Here is a 19,778-nt window from a genome sequence, read left to right on the forward strand (position 1 = left end):
GAAAAAAAATTCAGTGACCATTCACCCCAGGGAAAATCATACCCACTTGTCCCTGTGGTGATTTTACTTGTCCCCTATAAAGCTCATTTTTCGCCAAGCAATAAAAAAAAAGAGATAAAAGCTTGTTTTAGATTTCTTTTCAAACTGTGATGTACATATGATACATGTATTTGTTAATTCACAGTCAAGTGTCTTGTCAAATCTGAAAGCAATTTGTTCCATTTTCTTGACATTATCACTGGATATAAACAGAAGAAAATTATCACACCAAAAATTATACTTGTCATGTGACACCAGGGACAAATAGATAATGACATCCTCCTATCCTCGGTTGATTTTCACTTGTCCAGGACAAGAGGACAAGTGCTTTTTTCCCACCCTGATATGACAATTACAATGACAGGCATAATAAGAATTTTTTTGACATAGTTTAATGGATAGATATACAAAGTATTTTTACAGTCTTCTTCAACAGTCTATGAAATTTTGGGACCAGATGATAGCACTATTTTTTAACAGAGAAGTGACATATGTGTGAAGACATTAGAATGTATGTCAAGGTCAGTGTTCCATTCCCTGTTCCTCTACGGCGGGATCAGCTGGCTGGGGGTCAGCAGGCTGTTGTCCCTCCCCTTCCTGTGTGTCCATGGCAGCCTACAAAATGTCATATGAGGCATGTCAATTACTGCGACAACTTTTGTGGTTAAAAAAAAAAATCATTAAATTATGCACTTGAAGTTACTATGATAAAATTTTTTAATGTCTTTCATGTAACCATTGGACAATATTTACACAACTTAAGAAAGAACTGCTAAATTAGAGCTGTTTAAGGTATACCAGGATTAACTGACAATTATATGCTGTTTATCTGGCAACATTTAAACGTCTACTCTGCAAGGATTACTGGAAATGATTACGACATAATAATGCGAATGCCATAAAATTGACCTGATCAGCTCCTGACGGGGGCGGGGCACGAGATCTTTCTTCTCCCTCAATCATTGCCAACTTAACAAATTAAGGCAAACAGATTCAACTTATTCTTCTTGGACTTCTTTTTAAAGCATACTTTCATTTTTAAAAGTTATCATGATTATACTTGAATACTTCCTAAAGGGCAGGATTGTTGAAATAAGAATCTCAATTGAAAAGAAAAGGATACATATTTTTGTACATCTTCATCATCATAAATAGTAAAGTCTGTCTCTTTACCAACAATTCCCAGAGAGCAGTTCTGAATAGGAAAAAAGACAAAAACAAAAATTAAGAAATTATCCAAGTTTTATCATGTGATTCATGTTATAGTTAGAAAAACCATCTCCCTGTTAAATGTTAGTACAAGAAATCTCAATGTTTTTGAAGAAAGACAATAATTCAATAGTAATTTAAGGTACTTAAACTAAGATTTTTTTTTAGATTTCATCTGCATTACATACCTTTGTTGTTAGCTCCACCTCCTGTGGTAAGGTTTCTCTCAGAGCTCTCAGTCCATGTTTGATCAACTCCTCTAAAGAACCTAAAAACAACATTAAAAAGTTCATAACATTATCATAAAGAAGTTCACTTTAACTACATGTAAATCTGTTTTTATTTGAACAAGGTTATGCATATCATTTCTTGCCAGATGATTTATTCATTCTCCCATTTAAAAAAATATCAGTATTTTCCTTCATGAATTATAATGTCCATTTTTTCAGGCAAAAAGCAATGATTATAAAAGTTTCTTTTCTCATATATCAAACAAGTAAATTTAACCACAGGTTACACACATTCGGAGAATTTGTCGAGGTGTTTTTCTACATATGTCCTCGCTGACTGTGATCGAGCACCTATAGCCATGGCTTTACAGTCATAGTAGTTTGCCGATGGACAAGTCTGGTAAATGTGTGGTCCTTGGTCCTGAAAAGCAAAGTGAGAAACACATCACACATACAGTATGTACTAAAATCAAGCAATCAAATTGAATATTTTGAAGATTAACACAATATCTTGAAGATTACTGGAATATTCTAAAGATAAATTGATTTTCTCTTTCAGAAATAGCTTATGTTTTTGAAAGAAATATTGAAATATTTATAAATTAACTCTTTCAGTGACACACTCAGAATGACATTACTTACGTCATAACCTGCAACCAGTAAACCCACTCCAAAGGGGCGTCGCCCGTACCTCTGTGTAGGGATTTGTGATTCTCATTCATAAGGAACAATTATACATGTATTGTCAACTTACTTCAGTACTAACAAAATTAAACACTGCATTAACAGACATCAAGTGGAATAGAAAATGCCAATTCAACAGGGACATTATAAGAAAATAGAATAAGAGTGAAATAATGGATACGTAATCCCTGTTGAATTGGCATTTCCTATTCCACTTGAGAAAAAATAAATCTTGTGAATTTTAGAGAGTTGAGAGAATTCCTGATGGAAGAACATGCAATGTTTTGTCCTCCACTTTAAAAAAGCAAAGAGAATTTGGGGTCACTCATGAAATTTTCTAGCTAATAAGGAAGATTATATGCATTTTTAATTCCCAAATTTAATTCTAAATCTACATTTACTTTCCAGCAATTTCCATACTTTTAAATATACATAACCTACGCATTTACTTAGTTTATAAAATTTATCTTCATTTCGGAAGCTTGGATTGTGGTGGATTCATTTCAAAACTTGGTGAAATTGAACTTCAAAAATCTATGCTTCTTTATCAATATAAAATGTTCAGGTGTAAATTTGCAGCCTACCACCAACACGTGAAAAATTCTCAAATGGACATAAAGCACACAAACAAAAAAAAAAGATATAGAAGCTTGTATTATTAGTAGTGAATGTGTTAAGTTGGTTTATCATCAGAATTGAGGTTCACATTTAATGTGAATCTAAAGTCTGATGAGTGACTGACTAAATACATTCCAGAAACAATAACGAGATTATATTTTTGATTTAGCTGTCAAAGGATACTGTTTCCAACTGCTGCTACAAGACGGGAGACAGGTAATGGTGAATCGTAAGCGTATCTAGAGTTTAAACATTCCGACCTCATAAAGTTACTAGAAAAAATATCGCAAAATTAAACCATTATCACAGATATCAAGTCTTAGTAAGAGTTCTAGTTGCTTTTAAAGTTTGAAACATCTATTAAATGTTTTATCCTCTTTTTTATAGAAATCATTTTACTGTATACTCCGATTTAGTTCATAAGTCTGCTATAAATCTAATTCTTGGACAACCTGAGGAGACGAGCATCAGCTGTTAGTCCGGCTATGGACACTCCTACATGGTCATCAATGGGGATAATTTTCTTCTGATGTGCTGCTAACTCTGAAGATGCTCTCTACATTACAAAAAAATTATACATCACACACAAAAAAAAACAAGAGGCCCATGGGCCACATCGCTCACCTGAGTAACTTTAGCCATGCTGTTCTTTACCAGATTTCCCCCTTTTAATATACCTATTGTGGCCCCGCCCTACCACCGGGGGTCAAAATTTGAACAATTTAGAATCTACACTACCTCAGGATGCTTCCAAATATGTCTCAGCTTTATTGGTCCAGTGATTCTTGAAAAGAAGATTTTTAAAGATTTTTCTTTAAGTTATATATTTCAATGTAAAACTTGGATTCCCTATTGTGTCCCGCCCTACCTTCAGGGGTCAAGATTTGAACAATTTATAATCTACACTACCCCAGGATGCTTCCATATAAGTTTCAGCTTTTCTAGCCCAGTGGTTCTTGAGAAGAAGATTTTTTTAAAGATTTTTCTCATGTATTTCAATGTAAAACTTGGACTCCCTATTAGGGCCCCGCCCTACCCCCGGGGGTCATGATTTGAACAATTTAGAATCTACACTACCCCAGGATGCTTCCATATAAGTTTCAGCTTTTCTGGCCCAGAGGTTCTTCAGAAGAAGATTTGTAAAGATTTTTCCTATATATTTCAATGTAAAACTTGGATTCCCTACTGTGGCCCTGCCCTACCCCCGGGGTCATGATTTGAACAGTTTAGATTCTACACTACCCCAGGATGCTTCCATATAAGTTTCAGTATTTCTGGCCCAGTGGTTCTTGAGAAGAAGATTTTTTAAGATTTTTCCTATATATTTCAATGTAAAACTTGGATTCCCTATTGTGGCCCCGCCCTACCCCCAGGGGTCATGATTTGAACAATTTAGAATCTACACTACCCCAGGATGCTTCCATATAAGTTTCAGTATTTCTGGCCCAGTGGTTCTTGAGAAGAAGATTTTTTAAGATTTTTCCTATATATTTCAATGTAAAACTTGGATTCCCTATTGTGGCCCCGCCCTACCCCCGGGGATCATGATTTGAACAATTTAGATTCTACACTACCCTAGGATGCTTTCATATAAGTTTCAGTATTTCTGGCCCAGTGGTTCTTGAGAAGAAGATTTTTAAAGATTTTTCCGATATATTTCAATGTAAAACTTGGATTCCCTATTGTGGCCCCGCCCTACCCCCGGGGGTCATGACTTGAACAATTTAGATTCTACACTACCCCAGGATGCTTCCATATAAGTTTCAGCTTTCCTGGCCCAGTGGTTCTTGAGAAGAAGATTTTTAAAGATTTTTCCTATATATTTCAATGTAAAACTTGGATTCCCTATTGTGGCCCCGCCCTACCCCCGGGGGTCATGATTTGTACAATTTAGAATCTACACTACCCCAGGATGCTTCCATATAAGTTTCAGCTTTTCTGGCCCAGTGGTTCTTGAGAAGAAGATTTTTAAAGATTTTTCTTATGTATTTCAATGTAAAACTTGGATTCCCTATTGTGGCCCCGCCCTACCCCCGGAGGTCATGATTTGAACAATTTAGATTCTACACTACCCCAGGATGCTTCCATATAAGTTTCAGCTTTTCTGGCCCAGTGGTTCTTGAGAAGAAGATTTTTAAAGATTTTTCTTATGTATTTCAATGTAAAACTTGGATTCCCTATTGTGGCCCCGCCCTACCCCCGGGGGTCATGATTTTAACAATATAGAATCTACACTATCCCAGGATGCTTCCACATAAGTTTCAGCTTTTCTGGCCCAGTGGTTCTTGAGAAGAAGATTTTTTAATGACCCCACCCTATTTTTGTCTTTTCTTGATTATCTCCCCTTGTAAGGGGACTTGACCCTTTATTTTAACAATTTACACTCCCCTTCACCCAAGGATACTTTGTACCAAGTTTGGTTAAAATTGACCCAGTGGTTCTTGAGAAGAAGATGAAAATGTGAAAAGTTTACAGACGGACGGACAGACGGACGGACGACGGACAACGGGTGATCAGAAAAGCTCACTTGAGCTTTCAGCTCAGGTGAGCTAAAAAAGGAAAGAAAAGAATCTATGGAATTAATCATCTGTATTTCCAATTATACATGATCATATAACATAGAGGCTTATATAGAGAATAATACATACCCTTTTCCATATCACATTTTGTATCAGCCTAAGACACCAATATCAGCCAGAGGGCCGAAGGCCGAGGGCTGAAATTGATCGAGGGCTGATGCAGGGTGTGATATGGAAAAGGGTATGTTTTATTATGTTTATTACATACTTAATACTAACATACAACACACATCTTTTTAAGCAAATACAAATAAATATTAACTAACTAGGTTATTATATGATATAGCAGTAATTTAAAATAAAATGCACAAATTTTTAAAGAGAAGGTTAAGAAAGAAATAGGTATATTATCAAAAGTACTGTTTTTTAGGGTGTGATCTGCAAACAATGTGATATATATCCATATCAGCCCTGCAGGATCTGTAATAGCCTTGGAAGCTAATATGGCTATAATAACATCAATTATATTGTATATGTGCAAATAAAGCCTGCATTTATTTCCAAGTATACCATAGCGAGTATAGCGAGACACTGGGAGCTTTTAAAGAAAAGCCTGGAAAGAGAAAACTAGGATTTTGCACATTGATCCAAATGAACTTTTTTTCGCTGTAACCTCGAGACCCCATTGCAACACAAATGCATCTCCCTACTATCTACGTTCTGACAGTGACAACAGAGTTCACCCAAAAAAATAAACTCCCTTGATTTAATGGTTATTGCATATGGATAGAAGATTAAACTCTCTTTGTTAAAAATTTGCACCTTTCATATTTCATTATATGAAAATGCAACTAACATATATGACATCATGTGAAGTCTCAAAGTTCCATATGTATTGTGCAATTTGAAGAGGTGGATCTGATTGTTATAAAAGTGAATAGGTATCCAATAATACACAATTGCACTTGCCCAAATGGTTGAATGGTCAACTAATAAATAAGGAGATAAATGTTTCAAATACAATATCAAAGAGAAAAACAATCAAAAAATTTACAAACCTTTAAGGCCACAAGGATTGCATGTGTTTTAGACTTCAGACCAACAGTAGCAGATCCTTGCTTTACAGCTTCCATGGCATACTCCAGTTGATGAATTCGACCCTGTCGTCACAAAGTTTCTATTATTTTCAATTTTAACATTCCCAAGTATTTCAGCAATTTGACAAAAGATGGAAATTAACATGAAAAGTAAAATCAATATTAACACTTTCATTTTAAACTCTCTTTTTACCTGTGGACTCCATACTGTGACATCATTGTCATACTGGTTTCTAAACTACAAAATAAAGTTACAAAATATTATGATAAAAAAAAAATAGTGCACGACTACTGGGCACACATGACTTAGCACTACAAGACCTTCAGCCATATCATACATGTCAACCTACTGTGATGAAAAAGAGGGATATTCACAACCTCAAAAGAGGTAGCATTGCGCGCGTTGTTTTACACATCGATTCAAGAAGATATATATATAAATACATGTACTCCCTAAATTGACCACTGCAATAATTAAACTCAGATATCAACAGCAATGAAGAAGACATAAACACCTTTAACATAAATTATATATACAAAAATAAATATTTTCATTTTCATTACTTTGGCTTTGAATGGCTGCTTAATTTAGCCTTTTGAACAGTGTTCTTTTTTGACATAGCCTGGAAGTAATAATTCTGAATTTCATTCAATTGACAAATACAGTGAATGATGACATTATTTAGCTTAATTCAGATCTAAAACTAGTTCTTATCTTTCGTTAAAAAAATGGATTTCCCCTCGATAACTGAAAATGAAAGTAGAGATCAAAAAAAATATTATAAATGAATGCTGATTTCGTTTTTTACTTTACTGAACAATGTCAAAAGATTTCATCCACTTCCAGATTACTATATCTCTCTTTTTCTTGACGGGGATGTTGACAAAATTTATCGTAGTCAGTGTAATCACTGAGATTTGTGCACCTGACATTGTCAAACACGTGCTTGAAATCTGTATAAACATTGCATAACAAGAGGCCCATGGGCCACATCGCTCACCTGAGCACACTGGCTAGACTAAGGCACAAATCAGTTCAGTAATGAACAGGGGGGGGGGGGGGGGGCTTGAATTTTAAACTACCTGATGATGCTTTCATGTCAATATAACAAATGAATTTGTTGTACTTGAGAAGATTTTAAAAGAATTTTCCCATTTATTCCTTTGTAAAAATTTGATCCCCCATTGTAGCTCCTCCCTATCTCAGAGGTCATCATTTGAACAAACTTGAATCTACATTACCCGAGGATGCTTCCATATCAATAAGACTAACATAGCTTTTCTGTTCTTGAGAAGAAATTTTTTTTCTATATGTTCTTATGTAAAACTTTCGATCCACCATTGGGCCCCACCCTACCCCCGGGGGTCATCATTTGAACAAAATTGAATCTACACTACCTGAGGATGCTTCCATATAAATTTGACTCATCATGGCTTTGCTGTTCTTGAGAAGAAGATTTTTCCTATATATTTCTATGTAAAACTTTGATCCTCTATTGTGGCCCCGCCCTACCCCCGGGAGCCATGATTTGAACAAAATTGAATCTACACTTCCTGAGGATGCTTCCATATAAATATGACTCTTCATGACTTTACTGTTCTTGAAAAGAAGATTTTTAAAGATTTTTCCTATATATTTCTAAGTAAAATTTGGATCCTCCATTGTGGCCCCGCCCTACCCCCGGGAGCCATGATTTGAACAAAATTGAATCTACACTTCCTGAGGATGCTTCCATATAAATATGACTCTTCATGACTTTACTGTTCTTGAAAAGAAGATTTTTAAAGATTTTTCCTATATATTTCTAAGTAAAATTTGGATCCTCCATTGTGGCCCCGCCCTACCCCCGGGGGTCATGATTTGAACAAACTTGAATCTACACTACCTGAGGATGCTTCCGTATAAATATGACTCTTCATGGCTTTACTGTTCTTGAGAAGAAGATTTTTAAAGATTTTTCCTATATATTTCTATGTAAAACTTTGATCCTCTATTGTGGCCCCGCCCTACCCCCGGGGGCCATGATTTGAACAAAATTGAATCTACACTTCCTGAGGATACTTCCATATAAATATGACTCTTCATGACCTTACTGTTCTTGAAAAGAAGATTTTTAAAGATTTTTCCTATATATTTCTAAGTAAAATTTGGATCCTCCATTGTGGCCCCGCCCTACCCCCGGGAGCCATGATTTGAACAAAATTGAATCTACACTTCCTGAGGATGCTTCCATATAAATATGACTCTTCATGGCTTTACTGTTCTTGAGAAGAAGATTTTTAAAGATTTTTCCTATATATTTCTATGTAAAACTTTGATCCTCCATTGTGGCCCCGCCCTACCCCCGGGGGTCATGATTTGAACAAATTTGAATCTACACTACCTGGGGATGCTTCCATATAAATATGACTCTTCATGGCTTTACTGTTCTTGAGAAGAAGATTTTTAAAGATTTTTCCTATATATTTCTATGTAAAACTTTGATCCTCCATTGTGGCCCCGCCCTACCCCCGGGGGTCATGATTTGAACAAACTTGAATCTACACTACCTGGGGATGCTTCCATATGAGTTTCATCTTTCCTGGCCCTGTGGTTCTTGAGAAGAAGATTTTTTAAAGATGCTATTCATTTTTCACTAATTCTTAATTATCTCCCCTTGAAAGAGGGTGTGGCCCTTCATTTGAACAAACTTGAATCCCCTTCACCCAAGGATGCTTTGTGGCAAGTTTGGTTGAAATTGGCCCAGTGGTTCTGGAGAAGAAGTCGAAAATGTGAAAAGTTTACAGACAGACGGACAGACGGACTACAGACAAAATGTGATCAGAAAAGCTCACTTGAGCTTTCAGCTCAGGTGAGCTAAAAAAAGTGTTTGAATGCTCCAAGTTCAAAGTATGCAATATCAAACGAGATTTTATGACAAGTGGCTTCAAATATGGCTACCCAGGCAAACCAAAAATGGATTTTGTAGAAAAGCAGTAAATTTACGAATAAAAGTGGTAGGAGGGAGATGGAGTAAAAAAGCAGTAGACTTCCACCTAAAGTGGTAGAGTTAACATGTATGGCCATATTAATTATATTCTTGTTCCAATATTCACACCTCAAACCCTATCAAAATGTACATTGTAAAAATGAACCAGTCATAGTTAGTGTTAATTTTTTAAAAGCATAATATAACCTGATAAATATGACGTTTAAAGTTTGTACTGACGTTTAAACATCAAACTCAGATGGCAAGAAGAAGTTCAAGAAGTGACAAAGCACAAGACGCTAAGCACACATTCTAGGTGTAGACTAAATTCATAATAAAGGTGTTTAAATGGTAGCTTCCACAAAGGTAATATAACAACCATCTTAAAGAGTAAATAACAAACTAAGAGCCATTACCATTGTCTTTAGAGTAATCAACAATTAGTTTGCCGGCAGGTGACTGTGTAAATTTTTTCTGAATACAAATTCTTCCTCCAAACGCAAAAGAGCTAAATCCGACTAACTCGAACATCTAAAAGTCCGATATAAAGTTCTTAACAACAAATGCATGAAAGCACTACAACATGATAAAAAAAATTATATAAAACATGAAACTGTATACATATATATATATAATAAAAAATATTAAGAAATAGTTTATCACATATACGAAATTTTTTCTGAACGATTGATCAACGTTTGTAAAACGCACTTTAAATGAAAAGTCGGCAAAACGTTTTAAAGAGTAGAACTATTATTAATCTTTGGTACGCATTTCATTGACGTCGACTTACGCATTCGTGTTTTGGGTTTCTTCTATGATTTTTCATTTTCCCTTTTAAAATTATAGATGTGTTAATTGTTTAAGTATGGAAACCCTTCTTGAGCAGCAAAGACGTTATCATGAAGAACGGGAGAGACTTATGGACGCATCAGTTAAAGAAATGTTACACCCTTCAAAACCGGTAACATTGTGTTATTCTCACAATTTGTGTGTAATTTATTTTAGATATGGCAAGAAATTGGTAGTGCTTTTTTTTTATTTGAATCAATTACCAGAATGAGATTACCATACATGTAAATTTCAGTTGTGTTATCATTTCAGTATTCACATTATGCATCAAATAATGATTGCGTTGAAGAATCTGTAAAGTATGTGATTCTGATGTAGAGTTTTAAACTATATTTGATGACTTTAATGCAACATAAAAATATATCTGTATATGTCGTGGAACCCAATACTGGTTTTTATATGAAGGGGGGTTTTATACGACGGAGGGGTTCAATGAATGTTTTTATGCTGAATGCTAGAGTCTCTTAATCTCACAACTACTGAATTACTTACATCTTGTTGATACATGGAATAGATTAATCTGTGGCGGCCAGACAGGTTTGTTCAGATAGATTACTCTGTGGTGGTCAGACAGGTTTGTTCAGTGGTAGCTCTGCTGATACAGCACCTGTCAGAGAGCCTGGGTTCAAATCATGGTCTGATCTATTGCATTTTCTCCTTTCCTGTTACATGAGGTGCTGTGATGAGGATGTGACAAATGAGTGACAGTGAGATTGTGGGTTAGTGTCTTTGAGGCCAAAGAACTTTAAGGAGGGAAGAATGTGGGGGTCAGACAAGTTTGGTCACTGGTGGTCAGATTGCTCAGTTGGTAGAACATCAGACAGGTGATTTAAGGGGCCCAGATTGAAATCCTGGCCTCGGGATCATGAAACATTTTAAGCTTAAGCCAAAATCTTAATGTTGTACTACAATGTTCTAGTAATCAAGCAGAGCAAAACTAAAATATATTTTTTAATATTGCATTACAAAAGTATTGTTATCTGCAAATTTAGAAATTAATTCAATAAATAATAAACATTCTACAGGCAGATGAAAATCTAACTTAAGTCTATGTCTCATGATCCTGGGGCCTGGCCTAGTCCCTCACATTTTTCTCTTGGGGCAAATTAAGGCATTTAAGGTAGATCTAGGTTGAATGTGGTGGTCAAACAAGTTTGGCAGCAAGATAGCTCAGTTGATAGAGCACTTGTCCAGAGTACAGATGACCCTGGCCTGCAGGTCTAAATCAGTCTGATCCATCACACTTTCTCCCTTGTTGTTGTGACTGTATCAGTAAGATGATGGTGGCCTAAGTATCAAGTCCTCCTGATTAAGTTCATTTGACATTTCTTTTTATCATTATTTCCATTTGACATTTCATTTGATATATATTTGTATAATTTTTTTGGTGCATCATACTTGAGATTACAGAGTATACGCTGATTGCTCTCAATTTTCAATGATAAAGAAAATTGTTAAAGGTTTGATACATACAGAAACTCAAACTCATTTGGCTTTACTTGTCAACAATGTGTTAATTATTAATTCAAAATTTCAGAGTCATTCCCCAGTTTCTAATTTTTTCTTGTTAGTCACACTCCATTGCACTCACCAACATATAAAAGGAAACAAACGTCAAGTACTCAACATGTACTTATATTTAGTATTTGATTTTCAGGGTCGGGAGCAGATTAATTCAGACCATAGAATGAAGCTTCTTATAGATGTAAGTTCAATATTGATTTGTCATTACATTTATTTTATAAGAATTTCTGAGATGAATCATGGACATTGAAAATTGTGTGGCAAAGTAGAAAGTACTGTATATCATTTATTAATTATACTTTCATTAGGGACTGAGGTTCATTGCATAAAGGAAACGTAGTTGAAACCTCAAACTTACTTCGATATAAGTTAACCATGGTATTCCAAATATCATATATAAGCAAAGAAGTTTAACTGCATTGTTTTATGCTAGATTTTCTGTTTGGTAACAGTTGTGCACATTATGACTTTGCTGGACAACTTATTTTTCTGTAAATTAATATTCCAATCAGTTTTCATTTCAGTTTCTAACATGAAAGACCTTATTTTTCAGCGATACGTTGAGTGCACAAATGAATTGAAAGACCTGTACGAAGACAAAGATGGGTATGGCATTGTTATTTTATGTTCAGTTTAAGTTTTATTAGTCACTGAATATGAAGCAATTCAGCATACCAGGTACATTACATGTATCATTGTTTCACCAGCGTATAAAAGCATAAGTTTCATTTAAGAAATAATTATCATTTTTAAACTTTTATCGGGATGTAGATAAGGGTTGATCAATTCATGTGATCAAGTCCCATAAAGCCCAAAGGGCTTCGGGCATTATGGTAGATTTGATTAGGTACCAACCTGTATTTACATCTTCATAAATCTTTAAAATTGTACCTTATTAGTTATGTTTATATTTTACTGATTTATAGCAAATATTTGCATACTATAGTTTTAATCCCATGAAAGGCTTTACCTTTTCCTCAATTGAATGTGTTGAATACATCAACCACTTATGAAGTCACCATGAAATTACGTCATTAGTTTATGACTAAACAATGAATTTATGAAAGATTTTAGAAAGATAACTCTTTTGGGCTAATTGACAATCATTCCTTTGTAAAATTGTCAAGTTTAAAAGGTCATTTATATTTTGAAATTTTGCCTCCACAATCTATGTAAATATTTGTATAAATTTTAGTAACTGTAGATCACTTTTTATTTGCAAAAACTTTATTTTGGTGTAATTAGGCAAGACTGTCTGCTCACGAAAATTTATTTCTAGGGTATATTTGTAGTACTATAGAACAATTTCCGGAGATTTTAGAGAGTAGTTCTTTAGAAGATTTAGTCCACCGTATTTTTCCAGTGGATCAATTATCTTCCCTTAAAGTTGGCATGGTCCTTTATTTGAGCAAAGTTAATTTCCCTATACTATAAGGATTTTTTGTGATAAATTTGGTTGAAATTGGCGAAGAGCTTCTTGAGCCAACCTTGAAATACATGTATGAAACATTGACAAATAGAGACAAACACATGTACAATGGACAACTTTAATCAGAAAAATTGATTGGTGCTTTCAGCTAATAAAATAATAAAAAAGGATGACATACATGTATTTCATTTCTATTTGCATAGAATGAGAATCAGGTTTTATTTCAATTGATTTATATAAATTTTTTTAGAAGAAATTAGCTGGAGATTAAAGTTTTCACTGACTTGCTTTCATGTTTCCGTTAAAGATTAAGGAAGGAAGAAGTACAGGCCTTGTCTGGCCCTAATGAATACGTAGAATTTTATGCCAGACTGAAACAGCTCAGGGAGTTCCACAGAAAACACCCAAATGAGGTAGGAGATGTTAGGTATCTATTACTGCATGTTATTGCAATACAATGAATTAATATTAGGCTTAGTAAAATTCACATTTTAGAGATTTCAACAAAATAATAAAACATAAGAAATCTGTTCAGATGCATACAATTTATATTTTTTATTCATATTTCTAGTGTTTTATATATTTCTAGTGTTATATAAATCATTTCTGTTTTATAGATCAGTGTTCCAATGTCTGTGGAATTTGAGGAGCTGGCAAAATTACGGGAAAATGCTGGAGACGAGGGACAAAGTAAGAGTTAATTAAAGGGAATTAGATTAGACATTTTAATGGTTATTATTTATTTTATGTTAGAAGTGTGACTGACTATTATTTATTTTACAGTAGGCGTGTTACGGATTATTATTGATTTTAAACTCCTTAGGAAATCCATATAAATATTTATAGTAAGAATTCACATGTAATTCTTGATTTTTTTTTTTATGTACAACATTATACTTCCTCTAGATTTAGCCGAGTTCACAGATGAGGAGGGCTATGGGAAATATCTAGATCTACATGAATGTTATGAAAAATTCATCAATCTCAAAGGCATAGAGGTGGGTAGATCCATTCTGAAAGTACTTTGATTTACATCAGCTTTCAGATTTTACAAACTCTTCAACTTTATTTACAAAAAAGGGTTATCAGCTTTATGCAGTGAAACTTGCTTAAATGGATAAAAAGTGTGCATCCTTATATATTTTTTTAAATAGAAAATAATTAACTGGTTTTACTTACATTTTTCAGAAAGTGGACTACCTAACGTATTTGTCTACATTCGATCTATTATTTGACATCCCCAAAGACAAGAAAAGTGCTGCATACAAAGAGTAGGTAGCTCTCTGTCACTTAATGACAGTAAATGGTTAATTACATTGTTTCCTCAAAATAACGGAACTCAGGTGCTGTTGGTACAGTTCATTTCTTTCTCTTATTGTTAACTTTATTAAAGCCTAATTGTTTATTGTTTTATTTCAGGTATTTGCTGTTTTTACTGGATTACTTGGACGGATATCTACACAGAGTCAAACCTTTGATTGACACAAGTGAGGTAATAAATATCAAGATGGCAAATTTCTTAGGTATTTAATGATAACTATTACTATTGAGAAATTTGTACAAATCAAGACTTTAGTTATCAAAACAATAGTATTGTGTTATTTTCATGACATCACTATCACATATCCTCAATATTATGAATTTTGATTTGTTTATTTTCTGATAAGAAGAACTGTTTTTTACGTGGAGACAATCTGGAAAAATTATTCATGAAAATAAAATTCTTAAATAATATTTAACAATGCTGAATTGGTACAAAGGGGGTGAATAAGATTGCATATTGCAGGTATGTTAAATCAGCATTGAATCACACATGTTAACTTTTCTCACCCTTGTATTTGGGTCATTATCTGGGTACTTATAGATCTATACAAAGATTACCAAATTTTTGCGACACCTAATTTTCACGATACTAAATATTCCCATATCCTGGTCATTGTTATATATAATCTTAAGTAAGAAAAATTTTAAATGATGAAATTTACGCTAGCAGACAGACTTGCATAAATAAGTGAAAATAATATTCTCACAAATAAAATGTTATTTACAGTAGAATATGTGTGACATTGTAGGAGCTGGAGAAGGTGAAGGTGGACTTTGATCTGCAGTGGAATGAAGGAACTTTCCCTGGATGGCCGGTGTGTAAAGAAATTAATATATCTCTTCATTTACAATCCATTTAAACGATCTATTTCGTACACAATTTATTTTACAATCTTTTACTGTCCATTCTTTTTAAACAAGGCATTCTGTTGAATGTTCATACAGGCAGGGCACACAGTTTTCAATGTATGTGTATATTCCACTCTTCAAATTGTGTACATTGTTTATTTACACAGAAAGAAGCAACAGGTGCTCTGACCCACACTGGAGCTCATTTAGACCTGTCCGCTTTCTCCTCCTGGGAGGAGTTAGCTTCCCTTGGACTGGACAGATTAAAGAGTGCATTGATGGCCCTGGGACTCAAGTGTGGAGGGTGAGGTTCATGTACCCTATTGCTAGGGAGGGCATCAAAGATAATCTTTTTAGAAGGGACAAAAAATGCTTTGTTTCCTTCAATTTCTCTCAAATTCTCTCACAATTTTTACTGTTGTAAAAAACAAAAAAATCAAATTGCAATTCCGAGACCATGTAAAAATTTCAATGAACAAATGAAAACATTATGTTTTGAATCTGAAGAATGCAGATATAGAATTATTTTTCAGAACCCTTGAGGAAAGAGCCATGCGGCTGTTCAGCACCAAAGGAAAAAATCTAGAGGATTTAGATCCTTCTATGTTTGCTAAGTCCAAGCCGGGCAGAGCTGGCAAAAGCAGGTGTGTATATACCATACATTTAGAATTCACAATTTATTGTCACACTGTAGGGCACAAACTATCGGTGCTATTCAGTTTAAAAATGGAAAAATCATGGCCTATGAACTGTAAACTCAAAAGCAATGGTTTGTGATTATTTAGTAAGTTATTGTATAAAGATTATGGATTATGCTTAAGATTTTTAAAAAATTTTTACATGGTGCACTTTTTGAAATATTTATTCTTCTATTTTTGATACCTAGAGATGCCGAGCGTCAGAAGGAGATAGGTTCCCTGGAGGCTCAGGTATACAGATTCTCCGAACTCCTGAGTGAGCAGAGAGCAGCCACTCGAGACAATGTCCAGAGAAAGCAGGCCAGGACGGGCGAGGAGAGAGAGGACTCTGATGATGAACATTTCGAGGAGTCAGATTCTGATGATGATGACGACGACATCCCATATAACCCTAAGAATCTCCCCCTGGGTTGGGATGGAAAGGTATGATTTAAATGTACTGGTAGTTCTTTGAGACATTAATGAGTGTTTTTAATGTTACAAAATTTTCAACCTTTGCTGACATTTGTAAATTTGATGTATCAGTCCTATATGTTTGGTAATAGTTATTTTGATGTAATCTATTCATACCAAGTTGATATGAGGCATTATTTCTCAAAAATGTAAAGAGCAGATTGGAGGAGACACTTGAGTATTTTGATAATTTTTGGATACCTTGATATTTTTAGCCTATTCCATACTGGTTGTATAAGTTACATGGTCTTAACATCAGCTATAGCTGCGAGATTTGTGGAAACTTCACTTACAAGGGTCCCAAAGCTTTCCAAAGACATTTTGCTGTGAGTATTTCATTTCTGGTATTTTTATGAAGTCTCAAATTTCTTTTGAAAATTCTCTGGAAGTGTGAATTTTGGAAATTGGATATGATGTTCTTTATCCAATGCGATGAACCATATTTTTCCTGTGTATTGTATGCTTAGTTTGGATTGTTTTAAGATGAGTCTATTTAGAATCACCTATTTGATTTTGAAGGAATGGAGACACGCTCACGGAATGCGGTGTCTAGGTATCCCCAATACCGCCCACTTTGCCAATGTTACACTCATTGAAGACGCACTTGCATGTAAGTTTTCAAAGTTACTGTAGGTTTTAATTGCATAATTCGATGAATTACATGTAAGCTTTCAAAATTGTATGTGATTCTGTGAATATTTTCATAATTGCCATGTAAGTTACTAGAGAATTTGGTGGCCTTTTAACATATTGATTTGTTTGAAATGTTTAGAAATCTTAATCAGGGTAGTTCTTAGTTTAAACTATAAGTGATTCAGGTTCGTTCAAGGGTGTACGGGGTTTTACCCCGTGTTATATTCCATATACTCACAGGCAAAAGGCAGAGGGTGTATGCAATAGAACCCGAGGTAAATTCCCTCACACCTTTGATTGAACCTGAATAATGAATTTATTTCCTCTTTAACCAAGTAAATTCTTTGTAAACTCAAGTTCAATCAATGGCATTTCAAACTATTGATAAGATTTACTACATGGTACAATGCATTGTGACATCATATTATTTGCTTTTTGTGATAGAGAAATTATGCATTGTGACTTCACATTATTTACCCCCGTCTCAAGTGGGGTGTATGGAAATTTACACCTGGCCCAAAGACCATAAACTGAGAACAGACTTAAGTCAAAACTTTAATTTTTTGATATCTGAAGTTTCATTCAATGCATTAGCTTAAAAATTTGCAAATGTGCAAAACGCTTCAGTTCAGACATGTGATGAAAATTTTATTTTATTATCAAAATTATTTCGAAAGTTATATCGATTTGAAATTTTGACTTAAGTCTGTTCTCAGTTTATGGTCTTGGGGCCTGGCTTGCTAACCAATCAAATCTTGTGTTACAAGCTACTTAGGAAGTAACAATTTCTATTTGTGATTGAAAAATTTCTTTTATATTCTTTTATTATATCCCTGCATACAAAGTTTTTGTGGGGTATAGGAATCACATGGTCCTTCTGTGTCTGTCCATCCATTCATCTGTCTACCTAGCTTTCTATGCATCTGTCAGTGCAATTGTTGTCAGGTCTATAATTTTGTCATGGGGAATCATTGGAAGCTAAAACAAAAATTGATTTTGGGTTAAATTTTTGTGAGCTCACTTACAGTACCCCTAGTTTCCAATATTTCCCCCCTCAAACCATTTATTTGTGTATTTATGTAGAAAGTTACCTCTGACAGTTGAAAAAATTAATAGTAATGGCATTATGGATTTCAAACTAACTAATCATGCAAATTGTAGTTAATTTACAATAGTTTAAAGGATTTTGCTTCTTTTTTTTTTGTAGTATGGTCAAAAATAAAGACAAACAAAGAGTCAGAGAGGTGGAAACCAGACACAGAGGTTTGTATCAAAGTCTGGATATTACAAGATTTATTGATTAACAAATGAAAAACAAATTTGAATACAATTCTGTTTTTATTAAATCTTTCCTTGACCACAAATGACTACAGAAAATCAAGTGGGTTTTTTTTAATGCTTTAGTTATGGTCGTGTCTGTGTTTTCAATATAGCTTTTAAAGACATCAGAGAACTAAGTTTTAAATGAATTTTCCTTCATAGTTGCAGGGTTTTTATGAAGAATTTATTACTTTTTTAGGAAGAATATGAGGATACAACAGGGAATGTGTTTAACAAGAAGACGTATGATGATCTCAAAAGACAGGGGCTCCTCTAGGAGGAAGGACTTATTTTTAACAGAGATGTCAAAATTCTCTAAATATTTTTTAAGCAATATTTGTCATACTTTGGAATTTCAGAGAATTGTCTCTGAAACTTGACCATTTTTATCACTAGGATCAAAGACATTGAAAGTTGACAAATATAATGCACATACTATCATTCATTGTTTTTGTACATGGATCATGTAACATTAAAACATTAAAATTCCATTGTGTTGTTTTTTTTTTATTTGTATAGGTGACATTCAGTTGAAGGCTGTTCTTACATACATGTATATGTCTTAGGGTAGTGACACCAGAGGTGAAATGTTGTCAAAATTCACAAAGTGGCAGGTTTTTAGTTCACCTCAACAAAGTTATGGGAGCTTATGTAATCCCCTCGGCATCAGCATTCCAGGTTAAAGTTTTTGGAGCAGATTTCATTTCAAGTATTTTTATGTCCTATATTAATCAGAGATGCATGGAGAATGCTTCTAGTATGTTTCATTGTACCAGTCAAGGTTTCAGATTCTGCAATTTCAGCTAAAGAATGACCAGGTTAAAGTTTTTGGAGCAGGTCTCATTTCCAAATAACTATAAGTCCTATGTTGACCAGATTTGCATGGATAATATATCTAGGAATGCACACTACCAGAATTGTTTCTTATGCTGGATCTGACCTACATTTTCCGGATGAGTGACCAGGTTAAAGTTTTTGGAGCAGGTTCATTCTAAAGTAACTATCTGCCCTACCTAGACCAAACTTGCATGGATGATACAGCTAAGGATGCATACTACTGGACTTGCTTCAGATGCTGGATCTGACCTATGTTTCCAGATGAGTGACCAGGTTAAATTTTTTGGAGCAGGTTCATTCTAAAGTAACTATCTGCCCTACCTAGACCAAACTTGCATGGATGATACAGCTAAGGATGCATACTACTGGACTTGCTTCGGATGCTGGATCTGACCTACGTTTTCCGGATGAGTGACCAGGTTAAAGTTTTTGGAGCAGATGTCATTTCCAAGTAACTATAAACCCTATATTGACCAAACTTGCATGGATGATACA

At 34.4% G+C, this 19,778-nt stretch overlaps 3 protein-coding genes across 3 annotated transcripts in view; 1 reads left to right on the forward strand and 2 right to left on the reverse strand.

Moving 5' to 3' along the window:
- Window positions 1-19,778, reverse strand: part of LOC133185592 (eukaryotic translation initiation factor 2 subunit 3-like) — an 86,031-nt gene that overhangs the window by 14,104 nt on the left and 52,149 nt on the right. The gene's annotated exons all lie outside the window — the stretch shown is intronic.
- On the reverse strand, window positions 414-9,894 carry LOC133186155 (proteasome subunit alpha type-1-like). The gene is made up of 11 exons (XM_061321425.1): window positions 9,782-9,894; window positions 6,590-6,634; window positions 6,358-6,459; window positions 3,233-3,336; window positions 2,964-3,052; window positions 2,121-2,191; window positions 1,770-1,899; window positions 1,437-1,516; window positions 1,163-1,234; window positions 949-1,008; window positions 414-654 (listed from the first exon to the last, which is right to left on the reverse strand). The coding sequence occupies exons 1-11, from the start codon at window positions 9,782-9,784 to the stop codon at window positions 562-564; spliced, it is 849 nt and encodes a 282-aa protein (XP_061177409.1). The 5' UTR covers window positions 9,785-9,894; the 3' UTR covers window positions 414-561.
- Window positions 10,184-18,937, forward strand: LOC133186156 (splicing factor 3A subunit 3-like). The gene is made up of 16 exons (XM_061321426.1): window positions 10,184-10,329; window positions 11,875-11,922; window positions 12,295-12,347; window positions 13,478-13,583; window positions 13,788-13,860; window positions 14,077-14,168; window positions 14,359-14,441; window positions 14,590-14,662; window positions 15,243-15,308; window positions 15,510-15,646; window positions 15,876-15,986; window positions 16,229-16,463; window positions 16,709-16,819; window positions 17,013-17,103; window positions 18,334-18,389; window positions 18,646-18,937. Exons 1-16 carry the CDS (start codon window positions 10,234-10,236, stop codon window positions 18,721-18,723), a joined length of 1,509 nt encoding a protein of 502 aa, XP_061177410.1. The 5' UTR covers window positions 10,184-10,233; the 3' UTR covers window positions 18,724-18,937.

This window comes from Saccostrea echinata, unplaced genomic scaffold (genome assembly GCF_033153115.1).
Source record: "Saccostrea echinata isolate AGI-Se365-2 ecotype Australia unplaced genomic scaffold, CSIRO_AGI_Sech_v1 ptg000012l, whole genome shotgun sequence".
NCBI classification, from domain to species: Eukaryota; Metazoa; Mollusca; class Bivalvia; order Ostreida; family Ostreidae; genus Saccostrea; species Saccostrea echinata.

Coding starts and splice junctions, on each gene's coding strand:
- LOC133186155 (XM_061321425.1), bottom strand. Junction 1,900..2,120: donor TACTGGTTGCAGGTTATGAC/GTAAGTAATGTC, acceptor TTTGCTTTTCAG/GACCAAGGACCACACATTTA. Junction 1,235..1,436: donor AGGTGGAGCTAACAACAAAG/GTATGTAATGCA, acceptor TTTCCTATTCAG/AACTGCTCTCTGGGAATTGT.
- LOC133186156 (XM_061321426.1), top strand. CDS start 10,234: ATGGAAACCCTTCTTGAGCAGCAAAGACGTTATCATGAAGAACGGGAG. Junction 13,584..13,787: donor ACAGAAAACACCCAAATGAG/GTAGGAGATGTT, acceptor TCTGTTTTATAG/ATCAGTGTTCCAATGTCTGT. Junction 14,169..14,358: donor TCAATCTCAAAGGCATAGAG/GTGGGTAGATCC, acceptor TACATTTTTCAG/AAAGTGGACTACCTAACGTA.